This window comes from Athene noctua, chromosome 5 (assembly GCF_965140245.1).
Source record: "Athene noctua chromosome 5, bAthNoc1.hap1.1, whole genome shotgun sequence".
In the NCBI taxonomy this organism is placed as follows: Eukaryota; Metazoa; Chordata; class Aves; order Strigiformes; family Strigidae; genus Athene; species Athene noctua.
Genome location: NC_134041.1, coordinates 59,469,457 through 59,486,472, shown reverse-complemented (window position 1 = coordinate 59,486,472; position 17,016 = coordinate 59,469,457). Strand labels below are relative to the sequence as shown.

Here is a 17,016-nt window from a genome sequence, read left to right as displayed (position 1 = left end):
AGCAAGGTTTTGGGCATCCGTATGTGCTGTTAGCAAGCTGTAAGAGTTTGCAGAACATCCTCCCTCACCGTCTCAGAACCACAGAAACGGAATCTGAAAAGAAATACAAGCACCTTGAGTTGTCAGCATTCGTTGGGATTATACAAGTGGATTTGTTTTAATGTAAGTCAACCTTTTTTATCATTTGACATGACTGAACACAGCGTACTTTGAGCTCCTAAGTTTGAAATATTACTGCTGGGGAAAACATTGATGGACTGTATTCACTCCGATTCACTGCCAGCCTTCCTTTAGTTTTACAGTTTCTTTTTTTTTTTTTTTTTCCCCAGATTTTGTGCTACCATCACTAGTAGATGGTCACAACTACTTGTGCAAAGGCCATGAGTCAACAGAAGAGTAAGTGCCTATCTACAGGAATATGCTTCATCAGCAATGTGCTTTTGTGAATAGGAACTACATCTGGACTTAAGGACCTCCGCTTAAAGGTAATGCTGCTGGGGCATAATCATTTTGCTTTGCTTGAAGCTGTTTTCATCTCCCATGTTGTCTTTTAAACGATGGCATTTTAATTATGAATTTGTATATGGGTCTAAAACATATACTGTACCTTCTTGTCTAGATACCCAATCATGAGGTGGATAAAATAACTGATCAAACAAATGAGGGAATTTGTTTTAAAAAGTCCAGGAAAATGAGTAAAATGGGATCAGTGAATCATAATTCTGTAATCTGAACATCCAAGCCATATTCCACAATATCTAGAGAAATCAGTTTTGGTCTCTTTCCCCCAACTTTGTATGTAGTCTTTTAAGTGCTCATTGCAAGGGTAGATTTACTATCCTCTTATGTCAATTATGATCTCAGGGACCATCATTATCGATGGACAATTTCTGCTGGTTCCAGCTGACAGCGAACCAGACATGCTAATGCAAGCGCAGACACAGATAACCAGTTCTTGGGGATGGTAGGAACTTGGCAAGAATGATGCTGATAATCTAAGCCAATGCTAATTTTTCTCACCCCAAGGGTTGTACAGGAAGTTTGCTCTTCTGAAGCCTGGAAATATTTTAAGTTTTTCTTTGAAGTTATTGAAGGTAAATGGTTGAAGTAGTAGTGAACTGAACTGTGGATGAAGAGTGTCTTGAAAGGAAGGAAGTGAAAGGTTTTCTTGAGACTCTTTTTTTTTTTTTTTTTGTTAAAGCTTTAAATAGCTTTTCTTATGAAAATGCTTTCACCCAACATATAATTTTGTCACCTATCTTCCCAACTAACTTTCAAGATTTTTGCAGTGGATATACTTACTCTGTTCCATTTGCTCCAGATTGTACTGTGATAGTTGCAGCTCCTAGTTTAGGAAAAGTTGGATTTAACTGTTTGTTGTTCCAAAGAAATTTAACCTTTGTAGCTGTTCCAATGTTAACTTCTGCATCAATGAAGCTTATGTAAGTGTTGTCTGGCTGGAGGGTTCCCCTGTGAAAAATAACATTGTATGGATGTGAGGCATGCTAGTGTTTAATATTCATTACAAGTCCTGTCAACAGATTGGCTGCACTAGCAAGTTAGTGGAGAGATAATATTTAACATATGATATGTTAACAATATTATTGCAAATTTTCCAACGTAATGTATCCCAAATGAGTGTTTGTCAGAAGAAGCAAAGGAAGGTAGGTCTGACATACTGCAGTCACACCTCACAATGAAGACCCAGTTACAGGATGATCCCTGTGGAGGAGGTAGAGCTTGCTCCCTGTTGCTTACGTAGGCAGGGTTTTTGCACATAAATAAAATTTTCATTTAATGTTAATTAATTTATATGATACAGCTGTTGGATTTGTTTTGGATGGCCGAAAGGATTATCCACCAACTGTTTGGCCTGGCTCTCTAGCAGAGATTCCCACACGTGCAGCACCGTGGCTGAGTCAAATGTGCATCTGCTCTTGGGTAACTGTAGTTTATGATCTGGCTACTTATTTCACATTGCATCAATATAGCAAGTTCTAAATGGCAGCAGTCTGAGACTGGTAATGGCTTCAGCTACTACTTCTTATTGAATATGAGCCAGTGCTTTTCTGGCCCTTCCCTTTTCCCTTAACCATCCCCATGCTCTGAAGGTGAAAGGTTACTTTCTTAAATTTACCCCTGCTGTATGAAGTCAAGAGACATTTGAATGTGAAATGCCTTTATCACTGCAGAACTGTGATTGTAAACATGACCTGAGACATACAGGAGGGGGGAAAAAAAAGCAGAGGACCCAGCAGAACCACCCAGAGGAAACCTCTTCTTGTGGTTTAACCAACTTCATAAGAAAGACAGGATTTTTATTGCTTCCCCTAGCTTTGCACTTTCTCATTCATCTACCTTCAGAGGAGGATGTTTATTCTCCTCCATATTAAAAGGCTTATGGTAGTGGAAGTAATGAGAGACAGGACAAAATCCCTTTGCCTTTTTGTTTCTTTGCTGGATTCACAGTGGTGCCTGGTAGGTTAGAGCAGGATTTTATGGGGAGGGGGGAAAAAAAAGTTCAATTCCAGCAATTGCATTGACACAGGGCTTGCAAAACGCAGCTAGAGAGTGCTGGAGTGCATTCAGTACTGGCAGACTCATCTCAGGTGAAAGCATGGGTGCCTGCAAACTGGGATCAGCTCATAGCAAACACCTGCTGCTACATGTGAAGATGTGGAGTCCTTCTTGGAAAAGTGGAAGTGACACAGTTGTCAATAAACAAAAAACAAAACTAGAAAATAAAACCCAAAACCTACCTCAGAAAGCCTTCTCCCTATTTTTCATCATTTCAGATCTTTTAATTGAAACAAAGAAGAAAAATGCAAACAAGAAAAAAAACACATGAGGCAAACAAGCAGCTTCAGTTAAGCAGGCAAAGTTATGAGCAACAGAAAGTAGATTTTTAAGTAAATCATGAGGCAAGTTCATCTGTAAGCGGCTGCGGCAGCAACATTCTGAAAGCCTGTGAAAGACAAAAAGATCAGAACTCTGCTAGTGTAGGTCCAGCAAGATCTTAGTGGGACAGTAAACAAGCAACACCAAATTCTAACATTTTCGAATCCTGCATTCTGACCTTCTCCCTTCAAATGTAAACCCAGAGTGAGTGAACTGTCGCTGCATTTATATAGGGCGTAGAATGTGATCTCTAATATAAGATCAGTTTAAACAGAAATATTAAGTAAAAACATGAATTAAATGTTCTAGGAGAGAAGTTTCTTTTCTGTTGAATTTTTAACTTACTCAATGATCTGATGCTGCCTTGTGTTCCCACCACTTCCATACAGGGCAATATTTGCATATCCTTTTACTTTACGCTTTCCAGAGAGGGTCACGGTTACTTTGTACCTCCAAACTACGCAGAAGAAATATGGTAAGTTAGATTGTACCCAGGAAGAAACAGTCTCCAAAATATCAAGTCTTAGGTTTTGGGGTTTTTTTCAGTCTGTACACTGTAGTTGAAAGCAAAAGAAAACTATCACTGCCCTTCACTTTCAGTTCAAGTCTACATTACAAGCTGTCTGGACTCAAAGGGGTTAACACAGTGCTCTCACACATGAATCTTTGTGCTCCTTGTTCTTCTCTGGGTTATAACCATGCAAAACAAATAAAAAAATCCAGTGAGTCAGATCTATTATTGTGTCCTAATGAGATCAACAAGAGAAATGGGTAGACATTTCCCAGTACTTTCTGGGACAAGAAAAAAAAAAAAAAAAAAAGCTAGTCAATAACATGGTAACCCAATGTAGACCTCAGTATTTTGACCATGAAGGTTTTCACATCCAATAAAATTGGAAAGGATGAGGTGTTATGAATAGAAATTGATACATACCAGAATATCAGTGTAGAAGGAGTGTAAAAAAATTCTGAAGCTCAGGGAAACTGATTTTTGTGGGTGGGAAGTTTCTTCTAGCCCACAATTAGCAAAAGCAGCTCTTCTCCCTCTGATTCTTGTTAATAAATGTGAAGGAAGAGCTGTCATTTAGGATAACTTAGGTTGTAAAGGAGATTATCTGGTCCATCCCCTTCTCAAAGCAAAGTCAGCCATGATCCTCTTGCCTTTGTTGAATGGAGTTTTGAACACCTCCAAAGATTGAGATTTCCCAGTTTCTCTGAACACCTCTTCCTGGATTTAACCAGTCATTGTAACAGTAATTTTCATACTATTTAAAAAGAAATTTCCTTGCTTCAACTTCTGTGCATTGCCTATGCTCTTTTCTCCCTGCACGTTATAGCGCAGAGCACTAAACATCTCGGTGACCTCCGCTATCTACTCTGTAGTTTGTCAACATCTTTCTTCTGCTAGACGGTCCAAAGCTGGGCACTAGTGTTAGAGCAAAAAAGGAAAAGGCATGAAGGACTGAAGACCCATTTCACTGCTGTGAGACCTGTTCGTCTGTTAAAATTAATTGTAAAGCAAGAAAATGAAAAGGTTTGTTTACAAGGAGTAGATAGCAATGGAAGCAATCGAAACTCACGAGCAAAATCCTTGGCCTCTCCGGTATTCAGGTAAAGTTTCAGGAAATCGTTTTTAATTTTACCCTTGAATTTATCTGCAAAGTGACCCATATTTGGGCATCCTTCTTTTGGGCATGGGAAACAGTTTTCCTAGTGAAAACAAATATATCTATTAATAAAATTATCCAGCCAGCCAAGAAAAAAAAAATTAGTCATAGGACTTATTTTTAACGTATCTGCCTAACTGGCCCTATATCACAGCAACAACAAATTTCAAGTAACCCTTTCTGTGACTTGAGAAAGATGATATAAGCTAGCCATAAGCTTTCTCAAAGGCTTTGATTTTTCAGGACTATCTGTGACTTGAGAAAGAGGATATAAGCTAGCCATAAGCTTTCTCAAAGGCTTTGATTTTTCAGGACTATCTGTTTTTTTCTTGTGCCATTTAGCTCAGTCCAGCCACATCAATCACATCCTTGAGTAGTCTTGAACTGGAGCAGGGAGGTGTCAGTCTCCTTCCCAACAACTGATGAGAAAGAATGATGTCTCCTTATACCTTCAGGTTGGATCAAGAAAAGCTTTGTCTTGCAAACAAAGCTATTTTTTGTCATGAAAGCAGCTTTCTGCTATGGTGGCAGAAATAGGTATTCACGTTCTCCCAAAGTGATGGAGGTGTGATCTGTATCAGCTGCTCAGAACGCGTAAAGGTCAATCTAAGCACTATGTAAGTTTACAATTCTGTCTGTGCTGCCTGTAGGATATGATGAGCCCATTGCCTCCGTGCTGTGGTTCCCTATCTCCCAGTCCAGGACAGGGAAGGGCTTCCTGACCTTGGTCTGTAAACCATTGTTCTTTGTCCCTGAGGCCATCTTAAGTCACCAAAGTACTTCGATCATGGACTGACCCCATCAGGTCACCACATATTATTTTACTTCTTGTTTTGAACAGACAACATTTAAGCTGTGTTTTAAAGCTTGCCTGCTACAATATGGGATCCCACTCACTGTGATGAGTATATTTGGTGATTACAGGGACAGGCTCTCCTCCTTACCCAGCTTGATGCAGCAGAGCAGGCCTGGGGAAGCCACACTACCTCCAGTAGTACCTCAGGGCTGTCACATCACCACAGAACCAGGGATGTCCCTGTTTTGCTGTTGCCTTGTCCTACTTTGGCCCATGTCAGCTGCACGAGCTGTAATACTTTGGGATGTCTGATACTTCTCTTACAGGTGCACTTGTCTGGTGCAAAGCTAACATAAATAAACAATTTCAGATGTATAGGTAAGGGCCGCTATTTTTGATACGGTCCATCCTGAAGCTCTGAGAAATACTTACTGTTTCAAAAATATCATATGAAGCACAAGGATAGCCTAGAAATCCATCGGGGTAGATAATACTGTCAGAGTAATACTTGTAACTCCGCAAATGATTGCAAGCCACAAAGTCCCGAGTTCCTGTGGAAAGATGCTCCCAGGTTAGTTCTTCCTTTCTACTACCATTAGAGGAAAGCTACTGGCACAGCCCTTGCCATGTCATTGGAATGCATCATCCCTCCTCAAAGACCACGTCACAATTTGTGGAACATCAAACGTAAGGTTTGAAGCTTGTTTCTGCAATGAATTGATGCTCTAAGGAATGTCACTGACTCAACAGGTATAAAATATAAACCTGAAATGCTCTGTGGAGACCCACTATGCAGCCCAGCCCAGCCTCTGCCTTCCTCTCCCAAACACTTATTCAAGCAATCTGACTGAGTTTCACAATAGAAGTGAGAACTGCATGAAGCAGGTCTTTTGTAGGCAACAGATGCATTACCATAACAAAAGAAAACCAAATGAAAAGTATTTAACAGTGAACTTCCTAGGGCAATGCTGATTCGCTCCAGCTGAGGACTTCAAAACAGAATTATTATTATTTGGGGGGTGCTTAAAGAAGGGAGACTCTTAAAATTAAAATAATGAATATATTATTTTCCTTTGTATTGCCTTTATTTTCCCGACTTTAGGTTAAAAAGAAGATCATATACAACACAGTTAGTTCTTTGTGCAGTAATTGCCTATTATTGATAAGAAGTTTACTCCACCAAAAAAGAAAAAAAAAAAAAGTAATGCCTCCAGCTGCATTGAATAAAACCTGGAGAAACAGTCTAGTTATCACAAATAAATTCATGGATTCCCAGAGTTTAAGGTGTTTGCAGTAATGTAAGAAAGAGCTCGGATAATATACAGAAAAATCTTCACAGCAGAAGTCTTGGTTTGGGTTGGTTTTTTTTAATGTTATATGCAATTTAATTTTATAAAGACACATAGAATTTTCTAATACTTAGAGCTTTTATTAGAACCATGTAAACCAACAAAGAACAGTGTCTTTGAGCAGCTACATGCCAATCCTTTTTTAGCTGACTAAAAATAGACTCAGTGACGTTGCTTTAATGCAACCCAGACTGTAATAGGTAATTAAAAAAAAAAAAAATTAATTGCTCTATCAGAGAAGAATTGCAGCTGAAGATACCCTAACAGAAGTAGCTGTGCCCATCGTTGTCCTACTCCACCCAGTACTGCTGCTGGGCAACTAAATAGAAACAAAGTGAAATGTGTTGTTACAGAGCCTTCAAAATCTTTGGCACGGTTTCAGTCACTTTTGTTTCTGCTATTAAATACTCCAGAGGAGGCATATTTTCCAGAGGCAAACCCTTTGTCTTATTTATTTTTGAATCAGCTCTGGAAAATGGTGTGTTTTGAGCATATTATCGGTTTCAGTACACTCTGCTGCTGCCATTGCTGGTGGACACACCAAAAGGTAATGCAAAACACCTGAATTAAGACAAGTTAAGTTGTGAGGGGTGACCTTCCCCTGAATCTGTAATGTAATCAACATACTTACCTTCCCAGATGCCATCAAGATCTACGATCTGTGAAACGGGGTTCTTCCCACACCCTGGCATTTGCTTTCCTCCGTTTGGATAAAAGTCAAGATGTCCTATAGCTGGGCTTATGCCAAAACCTGAAGCATTTGAAGCAGGGGTAAGCACGTTTTAAATGAATATTGTCTCATGACTGGCTTGAAGTTTGTCTGTGCTTGGTATTTCAGTATATGAGCTGTTAATGATCAGCATGGTGTAGCTGTTCTGTGTCTGTGCACGACCCAGCACATCTCGATGAATGATTAGGGTACTTAACTACTACAGGGCATAAATAGTTTGGTATTAATACAGTAGAGCTGAATACTCACCTAAGTGGGGGATTGTGGGGGCTGAATCTGTGTGAATAATGTCAACAAACTCTGCGTCAGTTTTATCCAGTCTGACTTCAATTGAAGTGCCTTGAAAATAAGGTTGAGCAGGGTCCAGTCCTGAAAGAAAAAGACTAGTGTTACATATAGATAGAGATGTATCGTTTTACATAACACTATGGTTGTATATAAAGACTATCATATATATAGTTGCCTATAGTTCCTTATATTTAAGTAGTATAGGCATTAATGATACGTGCTCTCTCACTGAGCAGCTTTTCTCCCAGGAAATAGAAAGGGTTGCCTATGTGAAGCTTATTAATTTTTACTGATTTACATCAATATTGAATCCTAACACTTGGATATAACTCTTTTTTTAAATTGAACTCCCCTTTAATAATGTTGTTCAAATTGAGGTTGCTGTGTCTGCATTCCATATAATTGATTTATCTGCCTGGCTTCTAGAGTACCTTGTTTGAGAGTGTGCAAACAAGAACTGATGCTGATAGCACCCTATGTGCTTGGAGGTGTTGAAACCAGACTGCCTACTTCTTGCTCCAGTCAGATTTTGGAAAAACACCTGGTTCTGAAGTGATGAACTTTGCTTTTGATTCTAGCGAAAAGCAGAATTAATTTGTTTCCCAAATTGCTGCAGCAATTTCAGGAGCTTGTAAAGTCTTTGCAAATGGCACAATTTTTGCTACCTTATACTTGCATCTCTTGTTGTTCCTGGGCAGCAGATTTGGTTTTGCTTTTAGACTGAATTTTGTAGGCTGTTAGTCCAAGGTTTATCAAGACTGAAATCCCTGAGGAAATGTAACAATTGAAAAGGGCTGCATTAATAATACCCAAAATTGGCTTTTGTGTATGAAAGGTCATTCTACTTAATACACACTGCCCTTGGCACTGCCTGAGTGATGAATAAGATCGAGCCCATAGCTTTAAACTCTGGAAGTGATGAACATGTTAAAAAACTGCTATAGAATGCAGACTGCAGGGTGAGTTACCTGGGGTTTGGTTGTTTTTTTTTTTGAGAAAGGAGTGGTTTGATCAGAAGTTTAACTGATAACACCTCTTTTCAGTTTTTCTTTCTGGGAGAGTATTGACAGTTTTAAAATACTTGAAATGGCATCTCTGCTTTGTGAAGTCTCTGGAATATCTGTTTTAGAATTGAATTCATATTGCGATAGGTATGCCTATTCGATTGCCATTTGCTTTTTTAAAGAGTCAGTTAAATAATTTAAGAGACAGGCTATCCCTTGGAGAACAGTGCAGGGATATGGCAAATGGTTATACAGTGGCTATGGCCACTGGTGCTCCTGCTGTGGGCAGAGGGCTGAGATGGTCTGTGCTTCCACGGAGCTCACTTTGCCTCTCGGCCACACTCATGTGCATCATTTAAGTGTTGCAGACTTGTTCCTTCAAGAGTCATTTCCTCTCAGCTAGTGTCAAAGGATGCTGAAAAATGAAAACTGGCTCTGTTGGATCAAAGGGAAAATGAAAATGCTTCTGGCCAATAGTCACAGAGGCTTGATCCATTATATCTTGCAAGACACAGACTATTGATGGGACGAGTAGAGGATGTCCAGAGTCTGCACATTCAGAGTGACATGTGGACAGCTATAAACCAAATCAGAACCAAAGGCAGAAAATGGTTTTTCTGAAAGAACTGAACAGGAAAACCTGATTCAGCAGTAGTGAGAGCCTTCCTCTGAACACAGAATTGTGGGAGCGCTTAAAAGTGACAGGCTATTACTTAACAATATCATGAAAATGGGGGGGGGGGGGGGGGGGTGTGCTCTCTGATCAGTCAACTCCAACATTACCTAGAAAGGGTTACCTCATGTAGCTCAAACTAATACAGATCTTATAAACATGCCTGTGTTCTCCCTCAGGAAAAAAAAGAGGGATTCAGTTGATATCTGACTGTTTCTTTAAGTATGAGTACAGTTTCTTAGCAAGTCTACCTGAATCTGTACAGACAATATAATCCTGCATGACTCAATTTTTGCTGCCAAGGAAATACAGAGATTTAGTGTATCAATAGTTAAGTGAAGAAATAAAACTTTAGAAAGTTTGCTGGAAATAAAAAGAAATACAAAATTATTTACTGTTAATGTACTCTACTAGGCAAAAAGTTTATGTAGGCATAACAAAGCAAGTGGTAATGGGTGATAATCAGGAAGGTTAGCCTACTGCTTCTGAAACATCAAGTTTAATCCATCTTTTTCTGGAAAGTTATATTTATTAGTAAAACTACAGTACAATATAGCACAACTGCGGGCAGTTAGTTGCTTCTAGTGTGCTTTGGAGGGACCTGCAAGCAGTGGGTGATGTGTTGCTATATAACAGGTCAGGCTATTTAAAGAATAAAATGGCAGGAGAAAAGCTGCTAGGAGAAGGAAGGTAGGGATTACTCTGTTGGTCTGTTTTATTACATCAGTGTTGGACAAATCGTTATGAAAAACAACCATGACAGCTAAAGGTTGTTCTGGTTGTATGTTAGTTATTGTGAGTTTGGTTTTAGCAGTGGCAGTGGAATATTTTTATGTTACAGCATTACTCCTGTCCTGCTCCAAACTAGCACTGCTCTGGGCAGTGACTGCCAGGCTGAAGCACCAAAAGAGCAAGCTTTGTAGAGACTGCCACAGCCATGTGGCAAAACGTGTATCGGCAAGTCAGCTGATGTACTGCAGGGGCCTTCGGGCTCTGTTAGCTGTATGGAGCCTTTCCTCTGCTGTGTAAACATACACAAGCAAAATAATCATCACCCTGACTGTTTTCCCACACTTCCCAGGGCAAGGCTTCTCAGTGCACTGTGAGAAGAGGCTAAGTTCTGTAACATCCAAATTACCCTTGACTAAACTACAGCCCACAGTCGGATACAATCGTAAGAGAAAATGAACAGCAACAATTTGTTACGCAGTGGTGTCTTTAGTCACCGACTTACCAGTTATTCTTCCAATCCCTGGTCGCCTCCTACCAGCCTCACCTGCCGCATGTGCTCCAAGGCTGTGGCCAATTATGTGAACATCAGCTGGGGAGTAGCTGTATTTTTCCTGAGAAAATAGCAATATAATAAATCACTACGTCTGCTTTTATCAGCAATTGGGAAGAGTAAAAAGGGGCTGAAAAGTGACTTTTAATTTTACTACAGACTTGGGAGCTCCTATAGGATTTCAGCATCTGTTTGTCTGGTTAGGTACTTATGTCCAATACATAGATTTTTTTTTTTTTTTTTTTTTTTTCCAAACCTCCTTATTCAGGTGCTGCCTTCATTTGGAGGCTGTTAAAACTCTTGACAGCTCTGTCAACAGAGCCTTGAGAGGCGCTGTATCTAGTCTACATCCTAGACCCGTTAAGATTCACAGGATGCTTATCTGGCTTGCAAGATTCAGCCAGGCAGGAACCCTTAGTTCCACCTGGTAGGTCAGGCACCACATGCAGCTGGAGGAGGACAGGAGAGGTGAGATGCCTTCAGTCTTTTCTGACAGTGATTCAGTGGCTGCAATGCAGATGTAGAGAGTGGGACATGGGTCAGAGCGCTCCTAGACCCAGTGTGATATCTATCGAAGTAATTTATAGTCCTTTTATGGGAAATGTTTGTTGAAAGCACTTAGATTAAAAGAAAGATTCAAACGCAGCATCGCTTCCTATGTGAAGCTGGTGAAGCAAGGGGGCATTTGACAGCTTCTGTAGATTTAGTCTCTGTGCACAAGGGCTTTCCCCTGAGAGCAGTTGTCCTCCGGCCGCTGCTGGCTGCCAGCTGCTTTCCTGGCATTTTTAAGAGCTGTTTTGTAGGTTTTGCCTCTGTGAAAAGGCAGTTTGCTGTGTCTGTTATCTCTGCATATTTAAAACTACACAACGTTTTACATCTGTTAACATCTATGGAATAACTGTTTGGCTGTACTACGGATGTCTTGTAGAACTTCATATCCCTGAATTGGCTAACCCTGCTGTTATGACATAGTTCTCTAACTTCAAAAAAAAGAGTCTGTTTTCAGCACAGGTTGTGAAATGATCACCGAGCAGGAGAAAATGTTTTCTGCTGGTTACGTTCACACGCATCAAAGTTCCTGAATCACCTTTCTTTCAGATCAGCATTATAACTATAGCTTTATAACAGGAAGATTCTTACCATGAGAACATTTATAAAATAAGCTATTTCAGCGCCCACAACACGGACGTTGTTTGATGCCTGGGTGTACTGACATTTTGCGCCTCTGGTCCAGTTTATGCAGATGCAATTCACATCTTCCACAGTAAGCATCCTCTGTTTTGTAAAACAAAAGTTAAAACTAGATAGTCCCACAGTAAATTCATGTTGCTTATTACAGGTCAACTCATAAATGTTGCATGAATTTGTATGTGATGTGAACACTTTAAAAACCAGAACCTTAGCATATATATGTGGTCATGCCTGCTCACAGGCGTATGTGTGCTCACACAATGCTGAAGCAGGGTGGTATGCTGTAGTAATGACCACACCATCATTCTGAATATCCATAGCAGTATTTTTTTCAGAAGAAAAGACAATATAAATGCTCATACTTTTAATTTTTAGATTCAGACAGACTTTGTAACACTAAATAAAAACTCGACTCGTGTACTGATTCGCTTAAGTGATTTAAAAGTACTTCTTTCATTCAAATTCAATTAGAATTTATATTTTTGATTATAAAAATCAAGAGTGTTTTTCTCATACAGATTTGTAAGAAAGAAAATATGTTTTTATAAGAGGGTATATAAATTGCTGGTGTCACTGAGTATTCATTTCAGATTTATGTCTTTATTTGGGAATATGTATATACAGGCAGATACTCTATTGTGTACCACAGCTTTTCTGCTCTGAGCTGAATTATTTGGCTGAGTGTATTTTGCTTTAGCAGCTTTGGTATATTTATTCTTCTTTGCTTTATGTTCAGACATTAGAAAGCATTCAAAACAAGTTACAACTGGCAAAGGACCAAAAAGGCAGTAGAAGTGTCTGTGGCTATGTTAAAAGTGGTAAAAATAAATGTGCAGGTAGGATTACTACTTAATGGGAAGTAATGTAAATAAAAGATACACATAGGAGGGCTGATGTATTCACAGTCCAATTTTCTTCACACGTTACCGAAAAGATTCAATGAGATTTTTTTTTAAACAGATTGGATTATTGTGATGAAACATAAGCCACTGTAGTAGAGAAAGAATTTAAAGGTTTATCATGTGCCTCTACATCCTTGTGAAAATTGATTAAAAGGATTTAAGGGACTAGTTGAAGCAAAATGTGAGCTATCTTGTTGGTTGTGAGGTTCTAGAAAAAAAATATCTCTATTTTAAGAGTGGAAAATGGGAGACAATTATAAAAACAACAATCTGCTTCTGATACTTTGCTGGATTTTTTTAGTTAATAATTTGTTCAATCATTCCTCAATGTTCATAAAGTGATAATCAACATAGATTTTATTTTTTTTTTCAACAAGAAACTCTCAAATTGATTTAACTTATTTTCTTCTGACCTAGTATCAAAGAGTAATTGGGATGCAATAAATGTGAAATACCTTTATTTTAGTGGACTTTCACATTATTTCTCATTGCGTTCTCATAAGTAAAATAGGAATATAGAATTTAAAATTGCAGTTGTGTGAATAGTTAGTTGAAAACCAGTATCCTAAAAGTGTCATATGCAATCAGCTGGCATTTTGCTCTGTGCTATATGATTAGTAGCTTTCATCAGCTGCAGCTGCAATAGAAAGCATGTTTATAGGATTTGAGAAGACTATAAACCGGAATTGCAACTTTGTATGGGGACAGGATTAAGAAATACTTTGGGGAATTAGCACAAAAATCAGTAAAGCAGAGTGCTTTACTTCATTCACTGTTCATAACAAGTCCTAGATTGAAAGCTTTGTTCGAAATGATTCCCTTGAGGTCCCTCTGGATGTACATTTCTACAGCTTTATTGCTTTTGTTAATGGTCAGCCCACATCCTCAGCCTTGACCATCCATGTGGCAGCTGATACCTTTGTGAAGGATTTCCTAGAAACCTGTCTGCTGTCTAAAGAAATATGATGCAATAGTTATGATTCTGCAGTTATTTCTGGAATATCCCTAGTTACTAAGCAGTATCTTGCTCCGGGGTTTGTGTTGTTTTTACCAAGGACACTTATTGAACCCGATTCTATTGTCACTCACTTCACAAAAGAGAACTGAATACATTTTATCTCATGTTTTTCCTCAAGCTGCAGAACTACATATTTAAGTTGCTAACAATTTGAAAATGTGGCCTCTTTTCCCCTTCTTATCACTACAAGTACCATGAGATAAGTTGGTTAGAAAGATAACAGACAGTTTATAAGAATGTGTTTATAAATGCAAATTAAGGATCATCACAGGGACAGGTTTTCCGTGTGGTACCTACCTTGCACATGTCTGACAGCCAGTTTTCTTCTCCATTATCTATAAACCCGTGTACGATAAATCTGGTTATCCTGCTTGCGTTAAAATTTGAGTATGCAATTGTTGAAGCATCAACTGCAGAGATCCTCTGTTGTAGATATTAAATGAATAAACATTTAAATCTGCTTTCTGTAAATAACTTATCAAAATTGCAACTATGCTCATCTTCACAGGCATTTAAAAGTTATGCGTTAAACATATCTGCAAGTGTTCACAGGACTGCGGCTTAAGGTCTGTATCTCCATTCAAAACAAGCTTTGACACATATCTTAGAGCAGCCAAGACTTTACTTTTAATGTGCTTCCATTTTATCTACGGAAAAAAGTTACCCAATGAGTTTAAAAATGCAGTTTCCTAGTACTTCTCTCTGGCCACACATAAAACATGGGGGAGTGCTGATTTGTGAAGGCTGGAGAAGAAGAAGAGTTCTGCCCCAGAGACCCTGCCAAGAAGCTGGAAGAGGTTGTCTCTTGAATAAAGTGGAGATTTTTCCATTCCTAACACTTTCCAGGACCACAGCTGGAGTCTGTGTTTATTTACTCTTTTTGCATGTGATTTACTAACGTTTAAACAGCAATACTTCTTACTTGAAAGACGGTGGGATTTTTTCTCGTGTACAGGAGGAAATTAATGTCGATCTTTTCTGGATCCCAGGGTAATTTATGGACTGGTCTTTCCGCAGTCCCAGACCATGGTATATCGTCTGAGAAACATCCAAGCCTTTCATAGCAGACTTCTTTGCCTGTAGCACACAGATCAGATCAATAATATGTGAATGAGCACAGAAGTGGAACAGGCTAGTCATAACTCATAGCGTCTCTTTTCCTGAAGTGTCTTGGTTTCTTGAAAATCCTACAGTTTAGAGAAGGCAAAGACCAGCAGTTACCCTCTCTTGGGTCTTCAAAGGCTCCAGTTTACCCCAAGGAAAGAAGCCATCCTATTGCTCATCAATGAAGTATTTGGTGGTGTTCCTCTGTGGGTATCCTGTACTCTATCTTGGATATCTTTTTGCCAGCTGTGTTTTGCTTAAGGCAAAGACAGCTAATGAGTTTCTCCTAATACCAATAACTTGCAAATAACAATAACTTGAGACTGTGCTGAACAGCTGACTACACTGTACACAAGAAATCTTATACTATACAAGCCAGTGGCTTCTGCTGAATACAAAGCTATCTCCTCATTAGACTGCCTCTGCCCCCAGCTTTTTATCCACTTCCATCGCTAAAGAAGAGTACAACAAATAATCTCCTAGGTTTGGTAGGGCAACAGCTTTGCTCCAAGGTGGAATACCCCAGCATTTCTTGCACACTCTTAGGGTGGGAATTTCCAGAGTGGAGAAGAGGAAAGACAACACATCTACACACACTCATCTCATCATTCCTGTATAGGAAAGTGAACTATGTAACCTCAATCAGTAAGTTTTAAGGCACCATAGTGTAGAATAAAATCACACAAACTATAGCAGCACAGAAAGGCTATATAAATGCTAACCCCATATGCTTACCTTCTGCTGTGCTGAGCAGAAATAGTGCAAGTATCCAAATTCCAAGCATCTAGAACAGTAGAAAAAGAAGCAGCTAGGATTTGCTAACCCACTCGATTAACAAGCACACTTAGCTTTCTGGTGCTAATTTTTCTCAAGGTGCAAATGATGTTGTGTCTTGTCTCCTCTGCAACATGCATCTATGACTGCCACATATGTGAGACATGTATGAGTCAGTTCTGTGTTTGCTTGCTCCCCTAGAGATTGTGGCTCCTAAATCTACTGAAGCACAGCTTAAATCCAGACTGATTTTTGTCCTGTTAAGCCTAATGCTTCTAATCAGATGTGTGGTAGCTACTTTAGAACTATCTAGCATAAGGACGCCTTATGTGAGCTGCCATTCCCCTTTGCACTGCTGTGTCTTGGGAAGCTGTGTACCTGATGAGGTAAAAGAAAAACCCCAAAACCTGAACTACTTACAATGCAGCCTTGAAGCTCCATGCACTAATGTGCACACTTTGCATGTACTTTTTATAGTCTGCTTTATCCTTGGAAATGTTCCCAGAAAGATAGGAACATTTATTTCAGATTATAGTTTATAGCTAAATTGGAAAACAACTTTAATGGTGTTTTTCTCTGAAAACTCTAAAATCCATGGACATAGATTTCTTGAATTGGTGTGCTGAGGCTCAGAATAGGATTGGAGTTCCAGAGATAGGGCAATTCCCATTCCATGGCAGCAACGCATCAGGAGTGGGACATTAAAGAGAATTACGTGGATCTGTGTGGCAGTGCATTTAGGGGCTTGTCTTGCCTGGGAAGGCTTTTGGTTTAGTGTTGTGTAGCTGGCATGTAGGGGTTCTACTGGGGGAGTTAGTAGGGAACGACATGATTTTTGAGTCCCCTTCCTTGCATTGCATCAAGTACCTTTGGATGTGGAATGCTCCTGTGCTTCTGGGTCTTGGCAAAGCTTTATTCCTTTAAGAAAACTTCTTGGTGGGCCTGGTATTTCTTTTTGTATTGAAAGAGTCTGACCTCCTGCTGTCCCTTTCATTTCCTTGATGAAAGAAGAAGATGTAGAAGGATGAATGTCTACAACTTTCGGTCGTTTCTATACTACCCATGTAACCCAAGTTTTGAGAAAGCCCTTCTCTGACTGATGGACTGAGAGAAAACATACTGGAAAGATATACACACAACAGACAAAATTCCCCCAGACATTGCGACATGACTGCTTTGTGTAGTGATGTTACAGAGCTCAGTAGGTTGTTCTACTAGAGATATCAACTAAACGGTGAAAAACAGCCTGTGCAAGTGAACAGGACTAGGTCTGGCAACCCTTAGTAGTGTTCATCTCTAGAAGGTTGTGAGTGAACTCAAGAAGAAGTTGGACCTCTGGT

General features: G+C 39.4%; 1 protein-coding gene across 1 annotated transcript; it reads right to left on the bottom strand.

Annotated features, from left to right (window-relative positions):
• LOC141961512 (inactive pancreatic lipase-related protein 1-like) lies at positions 1–15,686 on the bottom strand. The gene is made up of 12 exons (XM_074908460.1): positions 15,638–15,686; positions 14,721–14,875; positions 14,096–14,221; positions 11,828–11,962; positions 10,640–10,748; positions 7,690–7,809; positions 7,342–7,461; positions 5,794–5,912; positions 4,479–4,608; positions 3,244–3,355; positions 1,303–1,470; positions 1–93 (listed from the first exon to the last, which is right to left on the bottom strand). Exons 1-12 carry the CDS (start codon positions 15,684–15,686, stop codon positions 30–32), a joined length of 1,407 nt encoding a protein of 468 aa, XP_074764561.1. The 3' UTR covers positions 1–29.
• Positions 15,687–17,016: the final 1,330 nt, after the last annotated feature.

Bases quoted from the DNA above. Each gene is read 5' to 3' on its own strand.
- LOC141961512 (XM_074908460.1), bottom strand. From the start codon at position 15,686: ATGCTTGGAATTTGGATACTTGCACTATTTCTGCTCAGCACAGCAGAA. The intron at 7,810-10,639 runs GTAAGTCGGTGA...TTTTTCTTTCAG, and splicing joins AGGGATTGGAAGAATAACTG to GACTGGACCCTGCTCAACCT. The intron at 5,913-7,341 runs GTAAGTATGTTG...ATCTTTCCACAG, and splicing joins TCTTGATGGCATCTGGGAAG to GAACTCGGGACTTTGTGGCT.